Source organism: Penicillium concentricum (assembly GCF_028827145.1).
Source record: "Penicillium concentricum strain IBT 3081 chromosome Unknown utg000001l_segment0_segment0, whole genome shotgun sequence".
Lineage (NCBI taxonomy): Eukaryota > Fungi > Ascomycota > Eurotiomycetes > Eurotiales > Aspergillaceae > Penicillium > Penicillium concentricum.
Genome location: NW_026622754.1, coordinates 3,294,056 through 3,318,718, shown reverse-complemented (window position 1 = coordinate 3,318,718; position 24,663 = coordinate 3,294,056). Strand labels below are relative to the sequence as shown.

General features: G+C 45.4%; 10 protein-coding genes across 10 annotated transcripts; 4 read left to right on the top strand and 6 right to left on the bottom strand.

Moving 5' to 3' along the window:
* Positions 1 to 571: 571 nt before the first annotated feature.
* N7517_001239 (putative NADH-ubiquinone oxidoreductase, subunit G) lies at positions 572 to 3,132 on the top strand (the record flags this gene model as incomplete). Its single annotated transcript, XM_056718969.1, has 7 exons — positions 572 to 683; positions 746 to 762; positions 846 to 877; positions 930 to 944; positions 1,001 to 1,023; positions 1,089 to 2,970; positions 3,030 to 3,132. 7 exons carry the CDS (start codon positions 572 to 574, stop codon positions 3,130 to 3,132), a joined length of 2,184 nt encoding a protein of 727 aa, XP_056583104.1.
* Positions 3,133 to 3,641: 509 nt separating this feature from the next.
* Positions 3,642 to 4,904, bottom strand: N7517_001238 (uncharacterized protein; the record flags this gene model as incomplete). The annotated part of the gene is made up of 4 exons (XM_056718968.1): positions 3,642 to 4,063; positions 4,118 to 4,424; positions 4,483 to 4,700; positions 4,751 to 4,904. 4 exons carry the CDS (start codon positions 4,902 to 4,904, stop codon positions 3,642 to 3,644), a joined length of 1,101 nt encoding a protein of 366 aa, XP_056583103.1.
* A 918-nt stretch (positions 4,905 to 5,822) lies between these two features.
* Positions 5,823 to 8,733, top strand: N7517_001237 (putative cytokinesis regulator (Byr4); the record flags this gene model as incomplete). Its single annotated transcript, XM_056718967.1, has 2 exons — positions 5,823 to 8,193; positions 8,264 to 8,733. 2 exons carry the CDS (start codon positions 5,823 to 5,825, stop codon positions 8,731 to 8,733), a joined length of 2,841 nt encoding a protein of 946 aa, XP_056583102.1.
* A 1,385-nt stretch (positions 8,734 to 10,118) lies between these two features.
* Positions 10,119 to 11,607, top strand: N7517_001236 (integrase zinc binding domain-containing protein; the record flags this gene model as incomplete). Its single annotated transcript, XM_056718966.1, has 5 exons — positions 10,119 to 10,606; positions 10,661 to 10,783; positions 10,834 to 10,879; positions 10,948 to 11,087; positions 11,160 to 11,607. The coding sequence occupies 5 exons, from the start codon at positions 10,119 to 10,121 to the stop codon at positions 11,605 to 11,607; spliced, it is 1,245 nt and encodes a 414-aa protein (XP_056583101.1).
* Positions 11,608 to 12,370: 763 nt separating this feature from the next.
* N7517_001235 (uncharacterized protein) lies at positions 12,371 to 13,314 on the bottom strand (the record flags this gene model as incomplete). Its single annotated transcript, XM_056718965.1, has 6 exons — positions 12,371 to 12,407; positions 12,485 to 12,747; positions 12,800 to 13,005; positions 13,060 to 13,126; positions 13,183 to 13,241; positions 13,293 to 13,314. 6 exons carry the CDS (start codon positions 13,312 to 13,314, stop codon positions 12,371 to 12,373), a joined length of 654 nt encoding a protein of 217 aa, XP_056583100.1.
* Positions 13,315 to 13,936: 622 nt separating this feature from the next.
* N7517_001234 (uncharacterized protein) lies at positions 13,937 to 14,827 on the bottom strand (the record flags this gene model as incomplete). The annotated part of the gene is made up of 1 exon (XM_056718964.1): positions 13,937 to 14,827. The coding sequence occupies one exon, from the start codon at positions 14,825 to 14,827 to the stop codon at positions 13,937 to 13,939; it is 891 nt and encodes a 296-aa protein (XP_056583099.1).
* Positions 14,828 to 15,006: 179 nt separating this feature from the next.
* On the bottom strand, positions 15,007 to 15,459 carry N7517_001233 (uncharacterized protein; the record flags this gene model as incomplete). The annotated part of the gene is made up of 1 exon (XM_056718963.1): positions 15,007 to 15,459. The coding sequence occupies one exon, from the start codon at positions 15,457 to 15,459 to the stop codon at positions 15,007 to 15,009; it is 453 nt and encodes a 150-aa protein (XP_056583098.1).
* Positions 15,460 to 16,016: 557 nt separating this feature from the next.
* Positions 16,017 to 17,759, bottom strand: N7517_001232 (U2 snRNP complex subunit CUS1; the record flags this gene model as incomplete). Its single annotated transcript, XM_056718962.1, has 1 exon — positions 16,017 to 17,759. One exon carries the CDS (start codon positions 17,757 to 17,759, stop codon positions 16,017 to 16,019), a length of 1,743 nt encoding a protein of 580 aa, XP_056583097.1.
* Positions 17,760 to 18,388: 629 nt separating this feature from the next.
* On the bottom strand, positions 18,389 to 18,883 carry N7517_001231 (mitochondrial 37S ribosomal protein mS33; the record flags this gene model as incomplete). The annotated part of the gene is made up of 4 exons (XM_056718961.1): positions 18,389 to 18,417; positions 18,476 to 18,525; positions 18,585 to 18,793; positions 18,851 to 18,883. The coding sequence occupies 4 exons, from the start codon at positions 18,881 to 18,883 to the stop codon at positions 18,389 to 18,391; spliced, it is 321 nt and encodes a 106-aa protein (XP_056583096.1).
* A 489-nt stretch (positions 18,884 to 19,372) lies between these two features.
* On the top strand, positions 19,373 to 20,333 carry N7517_001230 (ribonuclease III; the record flags this gene model as incomplete). The annotated part of the gene is made up of 2 exons (XM_056718960.1): positions 19,373 to 19,943; positions 19,990 to 20,333. 2 exons carry the CDS (start codon positions 19,373 to 19,375, stop codon positions 20,331 to 20,333), a joined length of 915 nt encoding a protein of 304 aa, XP_056583095.1.
* Between the last annotated feature and the right edge of the window lie 4,330 nt (positions 20,334 to 24,663).

The following is a 24,663-nucleotide window of genomic DNA, read 5'->3' as shown; positions in this document are numbered from 1 at the left end:
CATCAGAGTTCAGGCTGCTACTCGAAGTTTCAATAGATGTAATCTAGCAATAGAAAGGGCAGAGCCCCAGAATGTATGGAATGGATAGAATGATTGTATTCAAAGTGTACAGAATTATCTATCAGGAGAATGATGTAGCTACCGTTGGTAAGGAACAAAGTCATAATTAGGCGAACCCTTGACAGCTCCAGCTACGGCGCAAATCTGCTCTTGGGACATGCTGTAGAGGAAATAGGAACAGGGAAATTGCCTGCCTCCTACAATAAATGATGCCCGTAACAATTTAATTGAAGAAGAGAAAAGGAGAAAATCGGGAGAGAAAGGGTGGCTTATAAGGACATTCGGAACGGCAGTTTATCCGCCTAACCGAGTCAATTGAACCAATCCCCGTGAGCCCATTTGCCGTTTCCCTTAGTCAGCAAAGTGATGGTCAGCACTTCCATTATGTAACCTTGGAACCGCAGATTCCGATGCAAAGTGCTCTCTGAACTCCCAACCGTCACCAGGATCTCACCCCCTCGCCCTCCTCCACCTTATCCCCCACCCTCATATCTCTGTTCTCCTTCCAATGATGCGGCCGCAGCTGTTTCGTGCGGCCGCCCGGTCCCTCCGGGTTCCTAAGGTCACACCCCGGACCTTCGCGACGACAGCCCCTCGCGCGGCCAAGGTGGAACTCACCATTGGTAAGTCCAATGCTGGTCTAGTTCATCCAAATTGATCGATAACTGATGGCTCGTTTCTCTAGATGGAAAAAAGGTGTCCGTAGAAGGTAGATACTCCCTCGAGATAACTTATTGTACCCTCACTCACATTCTCTCCCCAAAGCTGGCTCGGCTCTTATCCAGGCCTGTGAGCAGGCAGGCGCAACGGTTCCCAGGTATGACAATAATCCACCAATCCAATTTGCTTGCAGTACTAACGTGCACTAGATATTGTTATCACGAGTATGTGCCTCTGGCCGAATCACACATATTGTTTTTGCTAATACCAGTCCCTTAAGAAAACTTTTGGTTGCAGGAAACTGTACGTGCAACCCATGCCACACCTATTCCACGCCATTGGGACCTATATACTTACCGATACCATAGGTCGTATGTGCCTCGTCGAAGTCGAACGTGCCCCAAAGCCTGTGGCCTCCTGTGCTTGGCCGGTACAACCCGGCATGGTGGTGAAGACGAACTCACCACTGGTTCACAAGGCAAGAGAGGGTGTAATGGAGTTCCTTCTCGCGAACCATCCCCTCGATTGTCCTGTCTGCGACCAAGGAGGAGAATGTGATCTTCAAGACCAGTCGATGCGTTACGGTGCCGATCGGGGTCGATTCCATGAAACCGGTGGAAAGCGTGCCGTGGAGGATAAGAACATCGGCCCACTGGTCAAGACCTCAATGAATCGATGTATTCACTGCACTCGCTGTGTCCGATTCATGAATGACGTCGCCGGCGCCCCAGAACTAGGAACCGCAGGTCGCGGAAACGACATGCAGATTGGAACCTACCTCGAGCAGAACCTCAACTCAGAACTCTCGGGCAATGTCATTGACCTTTGCCCTGTCGGTGCACTAACTTCGAAGCCCTATGCTTTCCGGGCACGTCCGTGGGAGCTCAAGCACACCGAATCGATCGATGTCCTTGACGCACTTGGCTCTAACATCCGGATTGATAGCAGAGGCCTGGAAGTGATGCGGGTTGTCCCGCGATTGAATGACGATATTAACGAGGAATGGATCAATGACAAGTCGCGATTCGCATGCGATGGGTTGAAGACCCAGCGGCTCACAACTCCGCTCATTCGTCGGGAAGGCAAATTTGTTCCTGCCACCTGGGAACAGGCTCTAACGGAGATCTCATCGGCTCACCAGAAGCTTCAACCACAGGCCAATGAGTTCAAGGCTGTTGCTGGACACTTGGTTGATACTGAGTCGCTCGTAGCCATGAAGGACCTGGCAAACAAGCTTGGCTCTGACAACCTCGCCCTGGATCAACCTGGCGGCGGTGCCCCCATCGCTCACGGTATCGATGTCCGTTCCAACTACCTGTTCAACTCCAAGATCTACGGAATCGAGGAGGCAGATGCAATCCTTTTGGTTGCAACCAACCCTCGTCATGAGGCCGCAGTTCTTAATGCCCGTATCCGCAAGCAGTATATTAGGTCTGATCTTGAGGTTGGACTTGTCGGTGAGGAGTTTGAGAGCACATTTGACTTCAACCATTTGGGCACTGATGTCTCTTCCTTGAAATCCGCTTTGTCCGGAGAATTTGGCAAGAAGCTTGCCGGAGCCAAACGGCCAATGATTATTGTCGGTAGCGCTGCTGCTGAGCACCCTGATGCCAAGGCTATCTTCGAGGCCGTCGGTGGTTTCGTTGAGAAGAATGCCAGCAACTTCATTACCTCTGAGTGGCAGGGCTATAATGTCCTTCAGCGTGCGGCGTCTCGGGCTGGTGCCTATGAAGTTGGCTTCACTACGCCATCTTCCCAGGTTGCTCAGACTACCCCCAAGATGATGTGGCTTTTGGGCGCAGATGAGATTGCCCAAAGCGAGATCCCGAAGGATGCGTTTGTCGTTTACCAGGGACACCATGGTGATCGCGGCGCTCAACTTGCTGATGTCGTTCTCCCGGGAGCTGCCTACACCGAGAAGTCAGGTACATACATCAACACAGAAGGTCGTGTGCAGGTTACCCGTGCTGCCACTTCTCTCCCCGGTGCAGCTCGTGATGACTGGAAGATCATCCGTGCCACTAGCGAGTTCCTCGGTGCTCCTCTTCCTTATGATGACATTGAGGCTCTTCGCGACCGCATGGAGGAGATCAGCCCTGTCATGCGTCACTACGACGTTGTTGAGCCGACCTCGGTTGGCTCGTTGAGCAAGGTCCAACTTGTGGACCAGAATAGGGGATCTCCAGCCACTGGGGCTCCTTTCAAGAAGGTGATCGAAGATTTCTTCTTCACTGACGCTATCTCCAGAAGGTGAGTACCCTATTCCCTCATTTATCATTAATCGATTTACATTGCTAACTCTACTTCAGTTCGCCCACCATGGCTCGCGCCTCCGCTGCCAAGGCCACTGGAAACCCTGAGACCAACTTCATGGCCGCAGGAGAAATGTCTCCTCAGGCTTTGTATGGCTAGATCGGGTCTATTTTGACCTCATTCTGTGTTTCTCTAATGGTTGCAGGCGTTTTTATTGTACCACATCTTAAATTTCCCTCTTGATGTACTGTTTCCTTTCCATCCTCTGTGTTTTTCCCTATCATCTTGAACACCCTTCCGGTTCCTGTTGACCTCTTCGCCATTCTCCGGTGTCGCCTGGGATTAATCGGTAGTGGTTGCCTTGTACATAAAAGACTGAACCCCCAAAATTTCGAGTCCGTGGGCGTCGGAGATGATAAATCTTACTTTTGTAATTCGGTGCGTAGTAGCCTTCGACAGACAACCCCATATATATCCCTCTATGGGGTATATTGCAATATCAAGGAGTCAACGTCGCTTGGGTATATACATATATCTATAGACCTAAGGAGTCAAGATGAACTCCTAACTCCTAGGTCGATTGGATGCTCTCCTGCATATAAGATGGAAACCGTATCTCGCTCTGTTGAACTATGTAATATATCTGAGTTGTCTCAGGTGGCGCCAGTTTAGAGCTCGTCATCGTCCGTCTCACCCGCAGTTTCTTCGGCATCCTCGCTGGGCTGGGTTGGAGGAGTCCTCTTGATGGGCCCGCCTGTCCTTTTGGCAAATGGCAAATCTCGTTGAGGTGGCGCGGTGTCTCTCGCTGGAGAGGCCCGCTTCAGCTGGGTAGGTTCATCCTGTGTCGAATCGTCGTCCGTCGTGCTATTGCCTTGTTCGTCGTCCAAAGGATGAGGGGTCGAACGCTCTTCGTCATCGGTATCTTGATTAGTGGAGTCACCTCGATCAGTCTTTATTGAATCAATATCCATTTGTTCGAACCCATCGGAGTCGTCTGTGTCGCTCATCTTGCGAGCACTTCTCTTTGCTGAATGAGATTTCTCGGCGATTCCATGTGACTCTTCGGGAATGCTAGCCTGTATCTCAGAGACTGTCGATATTTGGTTAGTCAAGATGTCTGGATTTCTCTGTTTATGCCACCTACCTTTTGTGGCATCCACAGTGGCTGATGCTAAAAGACGTTGCTGGTTGCGGATTTTAAGCTTTTTCTCGTTCAAGACTTGCACAAAATTGGCTACTAGTTGATTCTCATGCTCAGTTTTCGCATGCATCAGCTCCTCGAGCTGTTCATTCAACCTATGTATGGTATCCTCGGCAAGGCGATAACGGTCAGTCAGGCTGGATACTTGCTGCTCTAGCATATGAACTCTAGCCGCAGTGATTCCTGTCCATTCAAACAGCTCAACAGCTTGTTCATCGTCTTGCTTGAGGATAAAAGCACCAAGGCGTTGCTATGTGGGCGTTAGTAAGGATATATACACATATAGCCCGCCGGCGTGGAACACGAACTGTGATAGTTTGAACTCGCTTGCGTATCGTAACCACAATTTCCTTGTTGTCTTCGTCAGAACCCGATATATTGGCCGAAGCCTCGAGGCCAGTGGCCCAATCCGGCTCACCCGGAGGGGTAGAACATTGTCCCAGAACGAGTGAGACAGTTTTAAACCATTCATCATCTGATCCTTGGTAGTTTTTCGCTTGAAGGTCCTTTAGGCGTGTTTGTCTCACTGCACGACATGAGTTCATGACCTCCAATCTTCATTCTGTGATGACCCACCTGAACTAACATAGGGTGATTCACCCTCGGTAGCCGTCAGGCTCAGATCAAGCGGCGCAGGACCGGTACATGAGACATGAACGAGTACAAAAGCCCCAGTCTCGTCAGATCTGGGAAACCGCAAGATTCGGTCTGTTGAAACGGGAGGTGACATATTTGAAAGAGTGAAGAAAGTTATAGAGAAAGAAAAGAGTTAAGCTCTCCAGAAGTGAAATACTTTATTTAGTAACAAATGTCATATCCCAAGGCAACAGAAGTGGAACTCATAGGTAACAAGGTCTCTCCACATAACTATACAATATGAAACTAACAGTTTTTATGGTAATGTTAGTTAGATCTCAAATTACAGTACAATTATCTCGTATATAATATACTGACAGCTATATAATTCAATATATACAGTACGGGGAGAGCAGTAGCTACATATGTAACCTAAGAACGGTACTGGACAATGTTCTGTTACATGTAATAACTGAGTATCATATATGTATTATACACTTGGAAGTATGCAATCTCCAGTATTCAGGTCAACTCCATACCAGATACATTACCAGTACGGGGGGGGCTGTCACGTTCTTCCTCTCCTCCACGAGGAATTTGAGATCCAGCCACAACATCTTTTTTTCCCCTGTCTCCTCTTTTTCGCAAAGTTCCTTTGATTCCTTGGATTTCCCCGAATATCAAGGTGTCTTGGAATATCCCCAATGCTCAAGTGTTTGTGAATGTTTATGGATGAGGATCCGGCATTTATCAGGTCGCCTAGTGAACCCGCTTGGTCTCTCATTCGGCGAAAACGACTCTAGAGCGAGGCTTACATTGATCTGATTCCTCCAACCCGCCTTGCGAAATCCGAGTTCACTTGTCACGCTACGATCCCGAAACCGTGCTCCTCGTTATCTTTCGTCTCTACCAACCGACACGGAATGACGCTCATGTCCGCACCCCCTGAACCCTCACCAGTGTCGCAAAGCACTGAGTCTGCCGCTTAATCACAAACCGATTTCGGACGCCTGTAATCGGCCCATGACCTCTGTGTCCTCTGTACGCCTTCAACCAATTCGCTTCGCCGATCATGGAATCTTTGCCAATCCACCTACGAACCGGTACCGACGAGCCGATTGAATGCTGGGATGATGATGACGACTTGCAGTTCAGCGAAGATATTCACTTTCGCACCGCATCCAGCGCGGGATCCATAACAAACTCGTCATTTCGGCCCTCTGGGCACCGAGATTCTATCTCCTCTCGTCGCTCTGCTCGCTCAGATATTGACTCTAATGCGGGTGATGAAGACTGGCAGGTCCCGCTCTATGACAATGATGAATTTGCAAAAGAAGATGCCATTGCCTCGGCGAAGACTGCGGGCATTCCTATTCCTCCAGATATCCCCAAGTCAGCTCTTATTGGGGGCACGATCAAGCGCTTGTCAACTCGAAAGACCAAGCAAACTTTTGTTGATGACTGGTCAGAAGACGTTGAGCTCCCGGGTCCCGAAACCCTATTACAGCTCAAAACTCCCCAGGAAACATGGTTTCCTGACACTCTTCGACATTTGAGCTCCGCTGCTACCAGTCCAGTAAAATCCACGGCCTCGCCATCTTGGGATGAGGAATTCTCGACGCGTTTGCAATCTACCTTGGGGCCATTTGACACCTTCCAAGACGACAATGGTAGTCTGGAAGCCCGAGACATTCCAACTCTCAAAGCCCCTCGATCTCCGAAGAAATTGAACATTGGCAATGTTGGCAGTGGTTTCAATATTGAACAGGAAGCAGACGACGACTTCAACCAGGATTTTGAACTTCCCGCCAATCATCAGCCTCTCGAATTATCCCATCGAAAAGCGAATTTCTACGTTTCTAGTCCCACTCTGGAGGATTTTGATCTTGAGTGGTCCGAAGGAAGTATCGGTGTACGAGTTGGTGGTACCACAAGGGATGGTCGTTCGGTTCCCAGTTCTTCTATCTCTATCGCCAGCCCCAGCGTCTCAAGTTGTCTCACGGCGGAAAGTGAAGACGATGGCCTCGACGGTCTCGTCATTCCCGAAGGTCCGCTTGATTTCAGCGCTTCTCTGCAGAAGCGACAGACTGCGCAGGCTGAGAATGCCGAAGCGGAAGAGAGTCAGATGGATCAAACTCCTTCTGACGCTGACGACTTCTTTTCTGGCATAGATATCGACAATGAGAAGGCTTTTTCCTTTGGAAAGCCCGCTCTGAATCCTAATATAAAGTGCAAGACAGAACGGCCTTCCAGCCCGACTCGTCGATCTGCAACAACACTCACGTTCACCAGTGCGACAGGATCTCCACGAACTCGCATCCCACGTTTGTCCGGTCATGATCGAACACATTCAACCCACCTTGAAACTGTGTCAGAAAGTGGTGCACCTCTTTCCAAATTTCGAACATCACAATCGCGTCTAGGGCATTCATCTCAATCGTCAACCTCAAGTCTCCCAGCCCCTAGCGCTAATCCGACATCACCGACTCCTACACTCTCTAGTCGACGGGTGCTCGGGTCTCGCAATTCCCGAGACATTGCCCAGGCGGGCGAGGGTACCCCTTCAGTCAGGCGTTTGAAGACCAAGCGATCCCTGCCATCGATTCGTGGCTTAGGCTCGGCCGCTTCAATGACCGCTTCCCAGCGACCACCGGTCGATCGCCCGGTCCGCCTTCCCTCTACCAGACCTAAAACCCCGGTGGATATCCCCGTAACTGATGCGAGATCGCTGGGGCGTAGGCCACAGGTGCCATTTATGCCTGCTGGTGTTTCGGAATCCCAATCACATCATGCCAGTGTGAAGGGGTATCGCTCGTCGCGTCGCACCAATTCAGATAGCTCTGGTGGGCTTCTTAGTCCGCAGGGCACAGTCTCCCGACTTTCCCGACCAACTCGCAATGAACCGTTCCGTGCTGGGTTTGGCGACACAAGCGTGGATTCTCTCGGTTCTACAAAACGTACCATCACACGACCTACTAAAAGGCGCAACTTTGGGGATGGAACCGAGTTGGAGTCATTTGATGATCTATCTACATCGGTCCTGGCAGAGAGCAAGTTTGTCAAAACCCCCACCGGTCGAGGTGCTCCGAGGTCCATCCGCGCCAGGCTCAGCCAGAGCCGGATTGATCCCTATGATGAATCTCCCATTCAATCTTCGTCCCCATCGACCTCCAAACTGCGCAGTCCGACACCTAGATTTGCGCGAGATACAAATGCCTCCAGAAATGCAAGGGAACAACGCATTGCATCCATGGCTATTAACTTAAAAACCCGTGAACCGAATCCTCTTTCGACATTCAACTCAAACTGGAAATCCCAACCTATGTCAAGGATTCCTCCGGCCTCTGCAACGGTCAAAAGCCGGAAAGGTAAATCGAATGTCAAATCCACATCCAAGCCGCACTTGATCAAGCCCCTGGGGTCTCGGGTGCAGGATGCCAAATGTAAGCAAGACCGATCTCTACATGATTGGCCCAGGCTCATTGTTAACTGTTTTTTGTTTTTTTTTTTTAGCTGTGCGAGGTATGCGTTACAACCCTACCAATTTCCGGTGGGAAGGAAATGAAAATTTGGTTCAGGAATTTGATGCCACTACTTCCAAATCCCCTAAACCTGCCCCGGCTCTCATCGCCAACGTTGGGGCGCAGAATGTTCAGACGGTTGGTGGAATGGTCTTTGATCCACATCGTATGTGTTGGCTTAGGGCATCTGACGGCACTGACGAGGACGTGTTTGCCGGTCTGGACGACTTGGATGAAAAAATCACCATTGGACGAAACTCTTCGTTTGAGCCAGGGGATGCAAGTGCCGGCGAATCCTCTGATGAAGGACCTATGACTGAAGAATTTGATGTCGGTCCAGAATTCATTCGACGACAACGGGTTGAGGAAGATAAGTGGAGACGCAAGGTTGACAAATGGGTATTCGATCGTGAAAATCATTGGCAATGGATCATTCGTGACTTAGCCTTTGATCGATCATAGCATGCACAGCTTCCAGGGGTCTTTTAATCCCCCCACGAACTTTACGACTTGAAGATTCGGTATGATTTTATGGTTTTCTTTTCATATCCAGGATTGTAACTATATGTTTTAAGTACTTAATATGTTTTTTTGGCCTTTTTATATTGTATATATAAGTTCGGACTCGGGATTAATAATAAAAAAAAGAGTAACACCAGATATGTTTTTTTAGGGGGTCCGAACCTTGAAGTCCGATGTGTCTCACCTTCAACCAAACGTATGTCATCCTGTCGTCCCGACTTCTTCTTTTTTTTTTTTTTTTTTTTCGTTTCATCTTTTCTCACGGATACTCACTTTTGCCTGAAAAAAAAAAAAAAAAAGGATTTAACCCTGTGGGACAACATATGGTACAACATTGACAGGGATTGAAAGACTTCAAATCTCGAGGGTCTTCACTTCTTTAGGACTTCCCAATCCATGTTCCTTACTTTTATTTCACGGCTACTTGCATGGACAAATCTGTCGGGGGAATCTCCTGCCGACTTTGTTTGACGAAAGCAAACCTGCAGACTTTCCTGCTCAAGGTCTATAGGGAAGAATCGGGGAGATGATTTTGCCCCCCGTACTTCTATATCAAATCAGGGATGTTGTTTTCTTCAGTCATCACTCTCTCCGATAGGGTGCCTCGAATACTCTCCAGGGCTATCAACGTGGCTCTCTTAAGGACAGAGCATCAAAGGCAGGAATCCGTATCACCATTGCTTCTGTGCGCTGTCGTATCAGTCTGCTTCCACTTTTTATCGGAATTGACCACGAACCCTAGTCCTTTCTCACTTTTTCTTTTCTTTTCTTTTTTTTTTTCCCTTTCGGACTACTATCTTCCCCTTTGGTAACCTATGCTTCCCGTACCTTACAGAAGGTTCGACTCGCCTGGCTCCATCATTTCTTTTTTCTCTGTGAAATATTTGCTGTTCGTCTTCCAGGGATACCCTCTGTTGTCTCTTCTGTCGCAACATGGTCTCGTGCACTTCATCTTGGGCCATGTCAGTCCTGCACTGTTTGTCTTTTTAATAGGATTGCTATCCCCGTTTGCAGATGGGATTTTTGTGAATTATTCTCTATATCTTTCGCACTGTGTTTTTTTTTTCTTTCTTTCTAGACACAGTTTCTTTTTGTGATACTGTGTACCAGGGAACTGTGGCAATTCCTCGACTACATGCAAACGAGTTAGCACAGTCTTCTGGATTTCTCGTCTTTGTTTCACTATCCTCTCCCTCGGAGACTTGCTGTATACTGGTCCTCTTTTTTTTTCTCTTTCTCTTTCTATATTCTTCTATCTGTTTGAGACAGATCGACGTGGGCTGAACAATAATCAAGTGGCATTCAAACTCAACAAGGCATCAATTATGAGTAGCTTTGCAAGACGCAATGAAGGGAATGATGCTTATCTCATGAATCATCAAATGGCAGTGCCTGGCTCCTATGGTCAGCCAGAGAGTCATGACTTCAAGCAAGAAAGCCATGACTTCAACACGCATGGATCTGGTTCATATCATTTCCCTCAGCATTCCTTCAACCCATACGGGTCTCAATTTGGGCAGCCCTACGGCCCACAGTCGAGTCTGTCTCCCGGGTTGCAGCATTTGCAATATACGTCGGAACATTCGATTCCATCGATGACAACCCCTGATGACCCCAGGTTACACCATCCGCCGCAGTTCATGTCCCAATCGCGCTACCTTCAGGGGCCAAGATATCTCCCCCGCGACCCGTTGGGTGAAACAGATATTGAAAATCAGGAATCTCACAACGAGGCTACATTGCTGTCAGAGGCTGTAGTGCCGGCACTAAGCGGTTTCCCTGATGTAAAGGAGTTTGATCAACTGATGCAGAAGTGAGTGATTCGTGATCAACCCTGTGGGCTGGAGGCTAATATATCTCATTCTAGTTACGTGGAGGACCTGTCCATCAAGAAGCAAGATAAGGCGTTGATCTATGCGAAAAGAGCCCGTAACATCAGAACTGTATTGATTGATCCCAAAGATACGGCGGTGGAGTCGGCTCAATTTCGGTATGGATCTCTTTGGTTCAATCAATTGCCTACCTTGCTAAACAAATCAGGTTTTGGGTCAAAAAGATGTTCAAACTTCAAGCTGTGGGATCGGATGTATGTATTGCTTGTCCCACCGGAGATGATAAACCAATGCTGATGGAGCGATTCATTGCGATATAAAGCATAGGAAGATGATCTGTCACGAAGGAAAGCCGGTTGCAATTCGAGAGAAATTGTTCAAGATCCTCACCAAGGCTCATCAGCAATGCCAGCATGGTGGTCGAGACAAGACATCTGCTCAAGTCCGGCGGATTTATTCATGGTGGGCAAATCCGAGTCATGTCTATATATATACATGAACTATCTGGTCCACAGCCACTAATTATCTTATTAGGGTTCCCAAGGAACTGATCTCCCGCTTTGTCAAGATCTGTCCAACCTGTCAGGTGCGCCGTGGGGGATCACGTTTGACACCGCCCAACTCGCGAAGAAGTTCCCCCAGGCTAGAGATGGTCTCTCGATCCCCCAAACTCCCGTCGCCGCCAATTTCGCGACGAGAATCGACGTTTGCCGGTCAAATGCCCCTTGACAGGACGCAGGCGGACTATTTTGGTCATTTGCACGGTCACGGTGGCTGGCTAGATAGTCATCAAAATGTGCAAGGTCGCTCGAATCTAGGTAATGGAGTTCGGTCGTTCCAGGGTCCCATGGGCAACCTTTCACACTCAATTGCTGGCACCTTGGATCCATTTTCCACAGATCTATCCATCCCTCCGTCCCAGTTGAGTTACACAACGGGATATGTGCCGTCACATGGGGCTGCGCCTCAGCGAGAGTTTTGATTGTCTTTTCTGGTCGACCTGTGTGGATGTTGCTTTTTGATACTATCGGAGTACACTAATTGTGTGCTCCCCAAAAGTATACCTTGTTGAGGAGCCTCTAGATCGTTTTATGCTTCCTTGTCAACCACAAGTCTGATAGGTGGCATACACGAACATGGCGAGAAGTGAATTCCCTTTAGGGGGCTTTGAGTGTACGAAGAAACAAAGGGACCACAGTGAATTAAGAAGGGATGGGAGGAATTTGAATAAAACTGGAAACATGGAAAACCCTCAAAATCAAAAATAATACTTTTGAAAATTTGAAAATTGAATATGGAAACATGATCTTAAGTATACATAGCCCGTATAGTACGTTTGAGTGGTAACAGATGACCCAATAGTACAGAAGTTTTGACCGAGCTGAGGAGGATTTCCCTTTGATCGGCACTATAGAACACAGCAATCAGATATGCACAAAGTCCATGATCGTATTCGATAGTCAATTGCGGATTTAGCTGAGCCTGATGTGACCATTGCTAATTGCATACAGATCGGCGACATGAAAACATTAATTCATAGCAACACCCAACGGGGTTTGAGGGGTGTTGCATGGGTTCAAGGCACTTGGTGCCCGTGAGATAGGTGATCACAGTATTCCAGGCAAATATAAAGGGAATATAAAAGGAACGAGTGGATTGGTCTCAAAATTCCATCTCGGAACCTTTGGAAGATCCAAGATATCATCAATTGCTCAACTCATTCAAAGAGAAGAAGAAAAAGTAATCTAAACAGGAAGCGAGAACTTCTTGCCCTTCAAAACCCTGGAAAAAAAGCGCAAATGTCAGTGTCCCCAAGTCTGCATATATATAAAACTTGTTTTGGAGCAAATTGGGCTTACTTGTTGTAGTAAATGTAAAAGAAATCAGAGTAAAGCAATGTTTGAATGATTCCAGCGATAATGGTCACAGGCTGGAAGGAACGTTGGAAGGAGGCTTCGGTGAAATACCGGAAGACCCAGTTCGGGATGTAGAGTGCCCTATAGAGTCCCAGAGCAAACAGATAGTGGGTAGTGATAGTGTCTGCCTCCCCAGTTCGTTGCAACATGAATAGTTGTGGCAATATGGCAACCGATTCCAACCAGATAGAAAAAGTCCAGAGTATCTACATGACGTTAGTCCGAATTTCCACTCCATGGACAGGATGTTCAACTAACCTCGGAGATGCGATAATCGCGTGGAAAGAGAATTGCGAGCAACGCGCTAATTCCGAGGAGGTATTGAACCTTGAAAGTATCGATATTGGGATCATGTGTGGGTTTGTAGTCATTGAGCATGAGGTAGATGACGTAGGCCGAGGAACCGATAAACAGAAGCTTGAAGGTGGTGAGGTACAGAGACTCGGTGAATGTCCAGAAAAGGTCTAGAAGGCGCATGAGCGATTGAACATAAAGCCGACAGTGACATTGAAACCTACCGAGGTACCGAGTGACAAAAACGAGAAGGTATAGCACCTGCGATTTGAACGACAAACCGGAACAACTCTGCGATCCACCATTAGTTGCAAGTTATATGTGGCTTTATGGACATGAGCACATACACTTGACGTCTTCATCTTCCGCAGAAGCATGAAGATCGACGCCAGATGAGAGAAGTCGGCTGCGATTGAACGTTAGTATATCGCGTTGGTTTCCATTGGTTTTTATGTACCTGATAACCTGAAAAGATTCATTATGCCGGTGACGGATCTCAGTTTGCAGTGTGAATGATAATTTAAGCCGAGAGAGAGAAAGAGAGAGAAGGGGAGGAAGGGGGCGACGAGGTTGAAATTGGTAGGTTTCGACCAAAACAGCTGAGTTGTTGACACGAAGGCAAAAAATGGAAGGGGAACTTAAAATTACTTGCAGATCTCAGGTACAGATACATGTACATACACGCCCCGTACCGTACATATACATACATACCTTAAAATTGTATGTGGAATCTATGAACATGTATACTTACATTTTGCAAAAGTATCGAATGTGTGTATTCTAGTCACAAAAATATTTTGCTGGAAGTAAATCGTTAGAAATGATCTATGAATATCCCCTACTAATATATACTATATAATGTGGGCACCTTGCATTATACCTTGATATATATATCAAATTCAAATATTGCATCGATCATATATTTACTGTGTACACCGGAGTGCATAATGTCGTCAAATCATCATATTGATACAACCCTGAAAAAATACAAATCATAATCGCTACCTAGACTTACCCAATACCTTGACACAACCAGACAATTGACCAGATAAAACGCCGATATCAACTACCATTCCAGAACAAACATGTACATTAGCCTCGCTAGAACAGATTTCCGCCCCCAATGCTCTCATCGGCCATTCGCTGGAGATGACCTTCGGCTAGCTCGCTCTTAAGAGCGCAGATTGAGCTTTCACGATCCAGCCGATCCCAGTCTCGAAGTTCCGCTCGTTTGGACCTCTGCGTCTCTGCGATCTGCTCAAGGAGTTTTTCTTTGTCGACGTCGAGCTGAGCCAGCCGTTTCTCCACAGCAGGATCCAGAAGCGACGCAAGACTCCGACCTTCTGGTATGATAGTACATAGCCCGGCAAGGTGGTTTATACCCCTCTGAGCCAATGGTTGAGTCACAGATGGAGTGCTGGGTTGCCGGGAAGTCGAATGTCGGTAATTGCCACCTGGTACGGGGGATGAAAAAGAAGCACGAGGACCTGCTGGTGGAGTTTGCGAAGGTGTAGCAGGTCCGCGGCGTACCGGTGGAGACCCCGACCAATTTTCACGTGGGCCAGGTCCGCGGCGAGGACGAGTCGGCGCTGACAGTAAAGAGACATGCGGAGAACCGCGATGCTGATTAGATGGCGGTCTCGGTCCTTGATAAGGCCCCGATGGTGGCAGCGGAACTGAGCTTGCACCGTGGTTTTTGGGTTGGGTTGGGATGTTGCCACCAACCCTGTTCCCGCTTGTCTGAGGTTCCAAATGTGCCTTCTCTAAAATCGAAAAAGGCGAATGGTTACCAACCGATACCCGGTCCTCATGATCTGGCCGTTGCTGTGGGTGAGAAGGCACCGTATCGTAGATCTGATCCTTGTATGGTGATCGCCCCGAGGGTTTGGACGAACGTTGGAAGGGTACCGGAGAGCGAATTGGTGACCGACTACGAGCTGTGTGGGAAACCACAACAGGCTTTTCAATAGCCGGGGATGAACGTCGAGACATCGGTACGGGTTGTGAGGCCAAGGCTTGTGCAGGTGAATCATGTCTTGGTGGCGACAAAGTACGATCTCGATTCGTCGCATCACGAGGGTGGACTCGATGCGAGGCATTGATTGGACTTTGTGGCAATAAGACTTCCGCCTGTACTCTCGGCGAGGAAGCTCTGGGGGGTTTGTCAATATTCAAGACAGCATGGCCGTCTCGTCTCGCGGGTCGGAAACCCTGGCTGCTAGGAGTTGTATCGCGTATTCGTCTTGGGCTGTTGCGAGCACGAGATGCGTTCCGTGATCTGCCATCGCTGTAGGGCGACTTTGAGCGCCATTTTTGGGGCGGTGATCTGACCCTTTCATCTCTTCTGGGCGAGAATCTTCGTGGTGGGGATCGTCTTCTTTCATAGGTGGCTGGTCCAAAGTTTCTCCCCGGAGGAGTACGTGAGCGGCGCCGGTATGGTGGTGGTGACCGACTTCGTAGGCGCCCGTACCCTCTATTTGATGACGGTACCCAAGTGTCGGCTCGTGGTCGAGGAGGGCTTCGGGTTCGTGGTGGCGAACGCCGGTGACGAATTTCATACCCTCGAGAAGGGGAACGACCGCTTCTCTCGGCTGGACGATAACTTTCTCCACCTCGTCGTTCATCAAATCTAGGGAAATACTTAGAAACTTTCTGCCTTTAAACGTCTCGATGTGCCTACAAACCTTCTGCGATCCCAGTCCATCCTGGCAATGATAATAGGGATATTAGAGGCGGTGGGATGAAGTTCAAAGTACTCTGGTGCGTAAATGGAAGGCAGGGCACAGGAACACACAATTACCCTGTGCTACTTCTCCGTCTCCTGGGGGGAGGAGAGAGTGAAAGTATGTTAAATACAAGGAATTGGAAAGGGTCGAAATGTGGTAGATGAGAGGACTAAGCTAAACCCTTTTGGGAACCCATTCCTGGGACTGTGGACCTCGATTGTATATGTACATACATAACAAGACCCAAATCTATGCTGACCGAATATTTATACAGATCATGGATTATTCAATAAGAGGTTGATTGAAAACTAACCGTACATTACAGGCCAAAGGCCTTTCCTGCCACCTAGAGTGTAAGCAGCCAAACTCCAATGCTCATCATGAAAGATGTACGCCCGGGGAACCCAAAAGGAATAAGATAGAAAAAAAAAAAAAATACAATAAAAGAAATGTCTTTAATGCTTCCCTCGTCTCTCCTCTTCCTTTCGCAATCTTTTGCGGCTCTCCTGTGCAATCATGTCGCTCAAGTCCTCCTGGAAACCCCAGTTCGGTGGATTTTGCTGCTGTCTCTGTGACTCGTACATGCTCTGGAGGCTCTCTTTGCTGAGGCCATCGCCAGATTGGATTGCATCCAAGTTGATAGACACTTCAACATCTCCAGGCTTCTTGCGTTTCCGGGTTTGGTCATCTGCGCCAAGAACAGGAGGCTTGCCTGTTGATCCGCTAAGATCGTAGGCCCTATCACCCCCGAAAAAGCCTTCCACGTTCGTCTGTCTCTCGGGGATGACCTGGTAAGCACTCCGAGGGTGAACGGATTCCTCTGTGTCGGTACCGCGATGGTGTTTGCGCACATCAAACTCCCCAGAAACATTCTCTGCGCCAACAAATTCAGATGGTACTGCTGAATCTATCCCACTTGGGGTTTCCATGCCACTAGGAGAATGAGCACCTGCACCCACACCCTCTTCGTCGCTTTCTTCTTCCTGTTCATCCTCGTCCTCCTCTGCTTCACTCTCCTCTTCTGACTCTTCCGATTCATGTAATTCTCCCCAAAGCTCTTTTTCAATCGGCTCTCCTTGTTGGGCATGTTGCTGAGGTTGTAAAACGCCGAAGATATCACCTCCGAATAATGGGCGGTTGTGTTCATCGACAGGTGGCTTGCCATACCCTCCGGGATGGTAGCCCCACGACGCGCCGGGCGGAGGCGGCGCATTGAGGCCGGGGATTTTCAACGCGGGATAGGAAGACGGGGGTCCATATCGCTGCTGGTTGACAAGCCACGGCGGAGGGGCTCCTGGAGCCATACCAAGAGCGTCCCTTAAATCATCGCTTAGTTCGCCAGGTCGGAGGTGCTTGAGATTGGTTTCGTATTCTTTGCCTTCATAATAGATCTCACCGTAGCGAGTCAGCTCTGGCTTAGTTTGGAAACGGAAAAATGCCTCGTAAAGCTTCTGGTAATCAATGTCCAGCTTGCCCATCTTCGGCTGCACTCTTTCCCTTTGCTTCTGTTTCAAACTTGACTGTTCTTGCTTCTCTAAAGCGGCGTCGCGCATTTCAGATATTCCCGTCTCCTGTATAAACTTAGGGAGAGCAAACGGCGCCTTCTCCACTCCGCGTTTGGATGAGAGGTACTCTCGCTTGAGCGACCAGTGAGAGGGGACCGGGACCACATTGCGATGGGCTTTAATGTGAACGAGAAGTCGAGGATCAGGAGCGGATGTATCTGTCCATTCAACAATTTCAGGCTTTCGTACCATTGCTTTGAGTTCAGCAACGGATAGCTTGTTCATTTCTTTCCGCTTCTTTTTTGAGATCTTGGGCTCGCTCTCTTGCTCTTCGTCGGGGATTCCATCACCGTCGTCAAAGAAAACCTCAGGTTTATCAGACTCCTTTGCTGATGAATTTTCGTTCAGTGTCTCGTCGAATTTTCCAGCAACGCCTTTGTACATCTCCCATAGCGGATCGGTTGGCTCGGGAAGCAGATCAGTATTGGTATCAGCTGATGCATCCTGAGTAGCCACTGGAAGAGGTGACAGTTCGCGTGATACAGTATTGTCGACGGGAACGCTTGTAGTCTTCGCAGTAGTGTCAGTTTTGCATCGGCTATGGCTGAGAGACTTTGAGGGATATGTCTGCCTTACCTCAGCTTTAGAAGCCTTTTTCTTCGCTCTTCTGAGCTGGTTCTTGCTTAATTTCATGGTTACCGGAAGGTTTGGTAGCCGCTCAATCAAGGTGATGCCAGGTGGGGAATATTGTAGAAATAAAAATGGATGTAGTACAAATAGCTTGGTTCAAGTGCGTGCAAGGAGAAATTCAGATAGCGACAGACGATGGAGCGGGTGGACAAGGTTAAAAACCGAATGTATTGCATCTCAATTGTCATCACGTGCGTCGAGCTACAATGGCTTACCGCCTGTATTTTGCCACACTGCATACCGCCTACATCACCAGGGCTTGGAAGCCTTCCTAATGTACATTGATGCACATATATATTCGGTGCAAGTATTTTTTAATAGAATTTTCGGTATTGTTCCAGCTGACTACTGATATGAGTTAAGAAAAAAAGAAAAGAAAAACAATGTGTTATTGTACAAAATGTGAAACAAAATGAGCTGTGTACCCGATGGTGAAGACTATCAGCAAAGATAACAAATAACATCCGAAGACAATTTGTACCTGAAGCAAAGGTCTAAACCGCTTTTCGAAGCAGTAATTCACCAATCCGGCCAGATCATAGGGAAATAATCCAGATATAGAATATGTGCCAGTGTTGATGTGAGTGGTTCAATATTGAGCTCAGTAAAACCTAGAAGGTTAGACAGACAGTCTATTTCTTCTTCTTTGCGGACCTCGATTCTGTTTAGGTATTAGGTTTTGATCACAGTATGAAACAATTGGGTGTAGAGGAAATTACCTGCAGCAGTTCGTTTCTTTTTCGGCCGACCCTTCCCGCGCAATTTGGCACTGTGGTTCAGATGTTTAGTGAAAACTCATTTTGGTGTGGTGTGGATACCAATTCTTACATCTGAATAGCTTCTTCCCTGTCATCTTCGGCTTCGTCAAATGTCGTCAATCCAAGAGGTTTATAAGTATTTTGTAAATCCTGGAAAGACACAGTCTTCTTTGGGTACCAGGCTGCAAGCGCTGGTCCACGCAGGCGCTGTCTCAAGACCTTGTTGCCCAGTCGAAGCCGTTGTGGGTTGAAATTAAGAGAGAATATGCGGCATTGGGTCTAGGGAATTCCAAGTTAGTGATTGCCAGCACAGTGCAACGGAAAGTGTGGTTGAACCTTCACTAGATCCAAGATCCGACTTGACGCCATTTTCCTTTCTTAGAGGTTCAGAATAATCATGCGCAAAAAGAAATTCGCGAAGCAGCTGTTCACCGCAGCTCGGGAGACAGATGTTATCGAACTTGGGGAGATACCAACTGAAGTTTGCTGGTAGTCATGTGACCTCCCGAAGTATACCGCCTACATATCATTCATGTGTTTTACCTCAGATGGGAAGCCAAAAAAAAAAACAGAGCAAACTGGACTGTGGCTGAACAGTACTTACACCAATTGACATGCCTCAAAACAATGAAATAGCAGATTCAGCAGGCTTAAAAGGCCCAGGGATAGATCTAAAAAGATCGTCATCTGTCTTTGGGTCAGATGCCACACAAAACTCACAAAAGCGGCTGAAGGTGAATACCGTATTCTCGTCCCACTAATTGAATTTCTGCTCGTTCAAGGTAGTTGCTAACATCTATTTACCTCAAGGTTCAGCAATCAAGTCGGCCATCGGATACTAAGTTCTCCAGTCATGGCATGGCCAAGTCCAGCAACAATTCCCGTCTTCTTTTTCTACAACACCTTGTTCGAGAAATTTCCACTGGTTCTGATCTCGCTGGTGCTGACTCGGAGGTTGTGGATGCGGTTTTGAGGCTGGATGACACATTTTGTGGGACAAGGACCCAATTACCTTCCAGAGATTCTTCCATGGCTGGTGAGGTCCCAAAATCACACCATCCAGATCACAGTTCCAAGTTGGTCAGTGGATCGTGTGACCCTAAGCTACCCCCGATCATTGATGACAAGCTGGAACTTGCTGTCTTTACACATCCAGCTCTTAGCAACAATAACAACACAACCTACGACCGACTCGAAATTCTAGGGGATGCATACATTGAGCTGATTGCAACCAAACTCGTCTGGGAGAGATTTCCAGATTTACCAGCAGGTCGAATATCACAGATTCGGGAGATCCTTGTTAAGAACGAGACACTTTCGGGCTTCGCAGAAAAGATTTGGTTTGGACCGCAGGGTTTCTGTGCCACCGAACTACAATACCCCGTCAAAGCGATGGACCAAAACAAAGGGCGACGTCTTCGAAGCCTACGTCGCGGCAGTCATACTATCTGATCCTGTTTGTGGCTATGAAGTAGCCGAGCATTGGCTAGCAGGTTTATGGGTGCCGATTCTCAAGAACCTAGGACACCAGAAAGGGGAGTTGCGCTCCAAGGAGGCCCTTGCTAAGAAAATTATGGGGAAAAGCGTCAAGCTTGAATACCTCGAGGAGCGTCCATCAATTCAGCAGAAGGGTGGCACACAGACTTTCTTCGTCGCGTTATATCTCACAGGATGGGGATGGAATAAAAGGTTTCTGGGTTCCGGTCAGGGGTTGAGTAAAGCAGCTGCGGGTGACGAAGCAGCGAAAAAGACATTGCTGAATACGCCTCTGATTCTTGAGATCATGTCAGCAAAGGAATCATGGGAGTCTGACTCTTAAAGGTCTTGGTCATATGCCTCTCGCGATCGATCGGTCCAGTCTCTTCTCGACATCACATTTCCAATTGAAGAAAATACCACCAGATTGATACATTCGTGCATATCTACCTACATAGTACATAAATAGGTGTTGGAATCAGACCGTCTTCGGACTGTCCTGTCCTTATGTTTGTTTATCAGACTGGGCGTCTATTTGCTAGTTCATCAGGGTATAAATACCCTACTTTCCCCATAGATTAAATACCAGAGACTTTTACTTCTTTACATATCTCTCCCCTATACCTCAATAGGTTATAACTTTCAACCCCAAGTTTATCTTTTTTTCAAGATTTAAATAAAGGTGTTTGTTTCTCATTTGGTTTTATTCCGGCCCTTACATTTTTTATAAAAATTATAGACCCTCCTTACGGAGGGTCCGCCACCCATATGAAAGTGCTCACCTATATTATAAATTTTCTCTCAATTTTACTATAACCACTATTTACTACACAACCTAATAGTAAATTGATCGATTTAATATAATATGTAGATTAATTAGATACTATAGTATTAGAATATCAAAAGAAATTAATTATTCCGACGTTTTTAAGCCCTTCACTTCCTAATTTCGACTAAAACCTTCTTCTATTTCCGCCTTATCTTTTCCTAATCGGCTTTTTCGCTTAATTTATATTCCTTTCGTTTTATTTCTTTCACTTAGGATAAATTTATAATACTAGTGATTAGAATATAACGACGAGAAGTATTATATCTAGCGTAGCGGGCACCTATAATAGCTTCTATTCGGTCGAATTCCCGCTAAAGTTAAAGAGCTAAAGTAGCCTACACTTAAGCGCCCTTTAACTATAAGCTTTATAAGCCCTTCTTTGAACCGTAAAGAAGTAGGGGTATATTAATTAGGACGATAGCGAATACTCCTCACTTTTTCAGCTATTTTTAGGGTGCTAAACTCGGTATCTAAGACGTTATTAATAGGGTATTTAACCTTAGTGGATTATTAGTGTGAGTAATTTAGCAGATAGAATATTATAGCCTAATAGTAGGTTATAATATTTTATAGAGGAAGTAATATCTTATATAATCATATTATATAAGATATAGTATTGAAGGTTATACTTATCCTAAATAGGAGATGAAGATATATGTATATGGATGAGAATATATTAAGAAGTATATTATATTCTATTAGAGAGTAGACTGTCACTCTTTTTATAAACATTTTAGGAGGCAAATATAAGATAATATAAGATATCATATTATCTCGCGATTTATGGCGATCTAGAAGTGAATCATAATATAGTTTACCACTATTAGTATATCCTTGGATATAGTAATAGTTACCAGTAATTTATATATGATATCCTTCACACCATTATACTCTACTATAATAATATACTATTATACCAAGAATTAGGATGTAGGATACTATTAGCACAGCGATTTTACTAATAGCATAGCGCTAAATCCTAATTAGGTTCGGTCGCTCTTAGCATCCATATTTTAATACTAGTGCCATTTATTATAGTATCACCTTAGTAAAAAGCACAGCCCCTAAACCACATTAGCCATATAATATCTGCTCTATAATTAATTAATCTAATCCCCCGAGATCTATACCTCTATTAAATCATATGATATATATAGGGCTGATTTGATAGGGTTATCCGAGTAACATAAAAATAATTAAAAATTACTAGTAAAAATATAAAATTAATACTATTCGAAAGAGCTTTTGATTCTAAGTATACTAGTATATTTTATAGAGTAATTGATACTATTTTAATAGGGAAATAGAGGTTTAAAAAGTAGTCAGAAGTAGTCAAAAATATAGTTAAAAATAAAGCTATTTATGGTGTAGGACTTAAATTATCGGAGATAATTTACCTATAGATTTATTATTATTATAGGGTGCTTAGATAACCCTAGCAAATTAGCCCTATATAGATCACGTGATTTAATAGAGGCACGGATCTCGGGGGTTAGATTAATTAATTATAGAGTGGAGTATAGCGTAGATTAGGCTGCGGCAACATCCTCAATATCCATGGATATCCGTATATCCTCTCCGCAACTTGCGGATATGGTAGGTCACCTAATATCCGCAATCCTCAATTTTGTGGATATGGTATGCTACCTAATATCTAGTGGATATGAAATATACTAAATATACTAAGCGTTATAACCTTTTTAAATATGTATTATTTATATAGATTTCTTTATATTTATCAAGTAACTATACTATAATTAAAGTTTTTAATTTATAGACTAACTTTATTATTTCCTAATATAGACTATTAAAGATTAATCTCGAATCTATTAGGTAACCTTAGTTACTTCCGAATCCGCCCTAATCGTCCTTATACACCCTTATCTACTAGTATTTCTAGAAGGTTATCGTCTTCCTTATCGAAATCCTTAAATAATCGTTTCCTTAATTATTTACGTTATAGCTACCTACTTTAATTAGCTTTCTTATTATCTAAATTATTCTTATAGCTCCCTATCCGCTATATATCCTTAATACTAGGCTCTTAATAATCCTCCTCTTTATTATCACTTATTAGCTTAAGGGTTTTAAGCTAGGGTATTAGTTTCCGAGTTTAATCTAATAATATAGCTTCTCTAGTAGAAAGATATTCCTTTATAATATCTATCTCCTTCTACTTAACCTTAAACTTAGTAGCGAACTAATAAAGTATTAGTCCTTAGATTAGCGTATTCGGTAAGCGAGCTAGCTATATAAGCCAGCTGGCCACCTTACCTATCCTATTAAATTCAACTTGATTTATCTTAACCAAAACACCATTAAATTAATTCAATTAACTTGATTTATCTATCTAGATAGATTTCTCTTCTATATCCTAGTAATCTATATATTCTATACGCTCGCCCGGCCCGTATAGCTAGCTATAAACCCTCCGAAACCCGCTTACGATAGGTATTAATACGCGCTACTTAGGCCTTAAATAGCTCTAAACGTAGCTTACGGACCTCCTAAACTAAAAGATCTCCTTCGTGATATATATACCTTAAAGATCGGGTCCGCTTTGCGTTTTTAGCGCGTAATTCCTTATTTTCTTTAGCGAGTAGTATAGCACCTTATATTATAAGACGGAAGCCTTTTATAAGTTAGTCTAATACACGATCTAATAGGCTTAGAGGACTTCGAGATCTTATACGAAGTAAGGCTTTAATTAAGGAAGCCTATCGACGTAGTTCTTTCTCTATAGCTAGTGTTTTTAGTGTGAAATTCCGGCTTAATTCGCTACACTAGCTTAGAGGGGGGGGGGGGTTAGGGTTCGAAGATAAATATTTAGCTTCGAGATCACTCGATTAGGTATAAAAGGTACTAAACTAGCTAACCCGAAGCTATTTTTAATAGTCTCCGATTTAAAAGCTTTAATTTATACGAGGGGGTATATATCGAGGAAGTTAAGTTTATCGATATAGTTAATCCTATTCCGCATTTTTATTTTAACTAGCCGACTATATAATCGCTTTAATATAGTAAAATAACCGATATCTAGGGGTTATAAAAGATAAGAGGAGTGCGGAGGTATATAAATTAGTATAACCTTATTTTACTCGCAAATTTTATCGAATTTAGGGGTTAAATAGCTTCTATATCCGTCGAGTATTAGGAGACGATACCCCCCTTCGTACGCGAAGAAGTGCTAGGAATAAAGAGCTTTTTAAGCTAGCGAAGGCCTATTTTATCGGAAGTCTAACTATTAGGACTAACTTCGAAACGCTAATTATCTAGGAGGCCGTTAAACTATGATTTAATAAAGACTTTACCTTTAAAAATCATATATAGAGGAAGGGCCTAGCTAGAAGTATTCGTACACTTAATAACTATTACCTACTCTCGATTTCTAGGTTATAAAAGTGAACGCCGACCGTAGTATTCACTCCTTATAATAACCTTCGTAGTTATAGTTAATTCTATAATAAAACTAGTCTTATTAAAGTTATAAACGTTATCGGGGTCGATTCTAAATTAAAGGATAGTATTTTAAATAAGTGTAAACCACTCTTAAATAATCTTCGGGTCTTCGCACTTCGCACGTTCGTAATTATAGCGTCTCGAGAATCGGGAGGAGAGGAGAGGGTGTCGTTTTATAAAGTTATAAACCTATTTTTCGCCGACCGAAATAACTAGGGTGGTTCCGCGTTATTAAAGTAAAAGATTCGCTATTTCTCGTATAGTAGAAGGCCGGGGGGCTACTCTACGAGAGTCTATAGAAAGAATCTATTTTTAAAGAGATTCCTCCGTAGTTTCTATTAATTTATATAAATTTACGCGTGTAGTGCTTCGTTCGGCGTAGCTA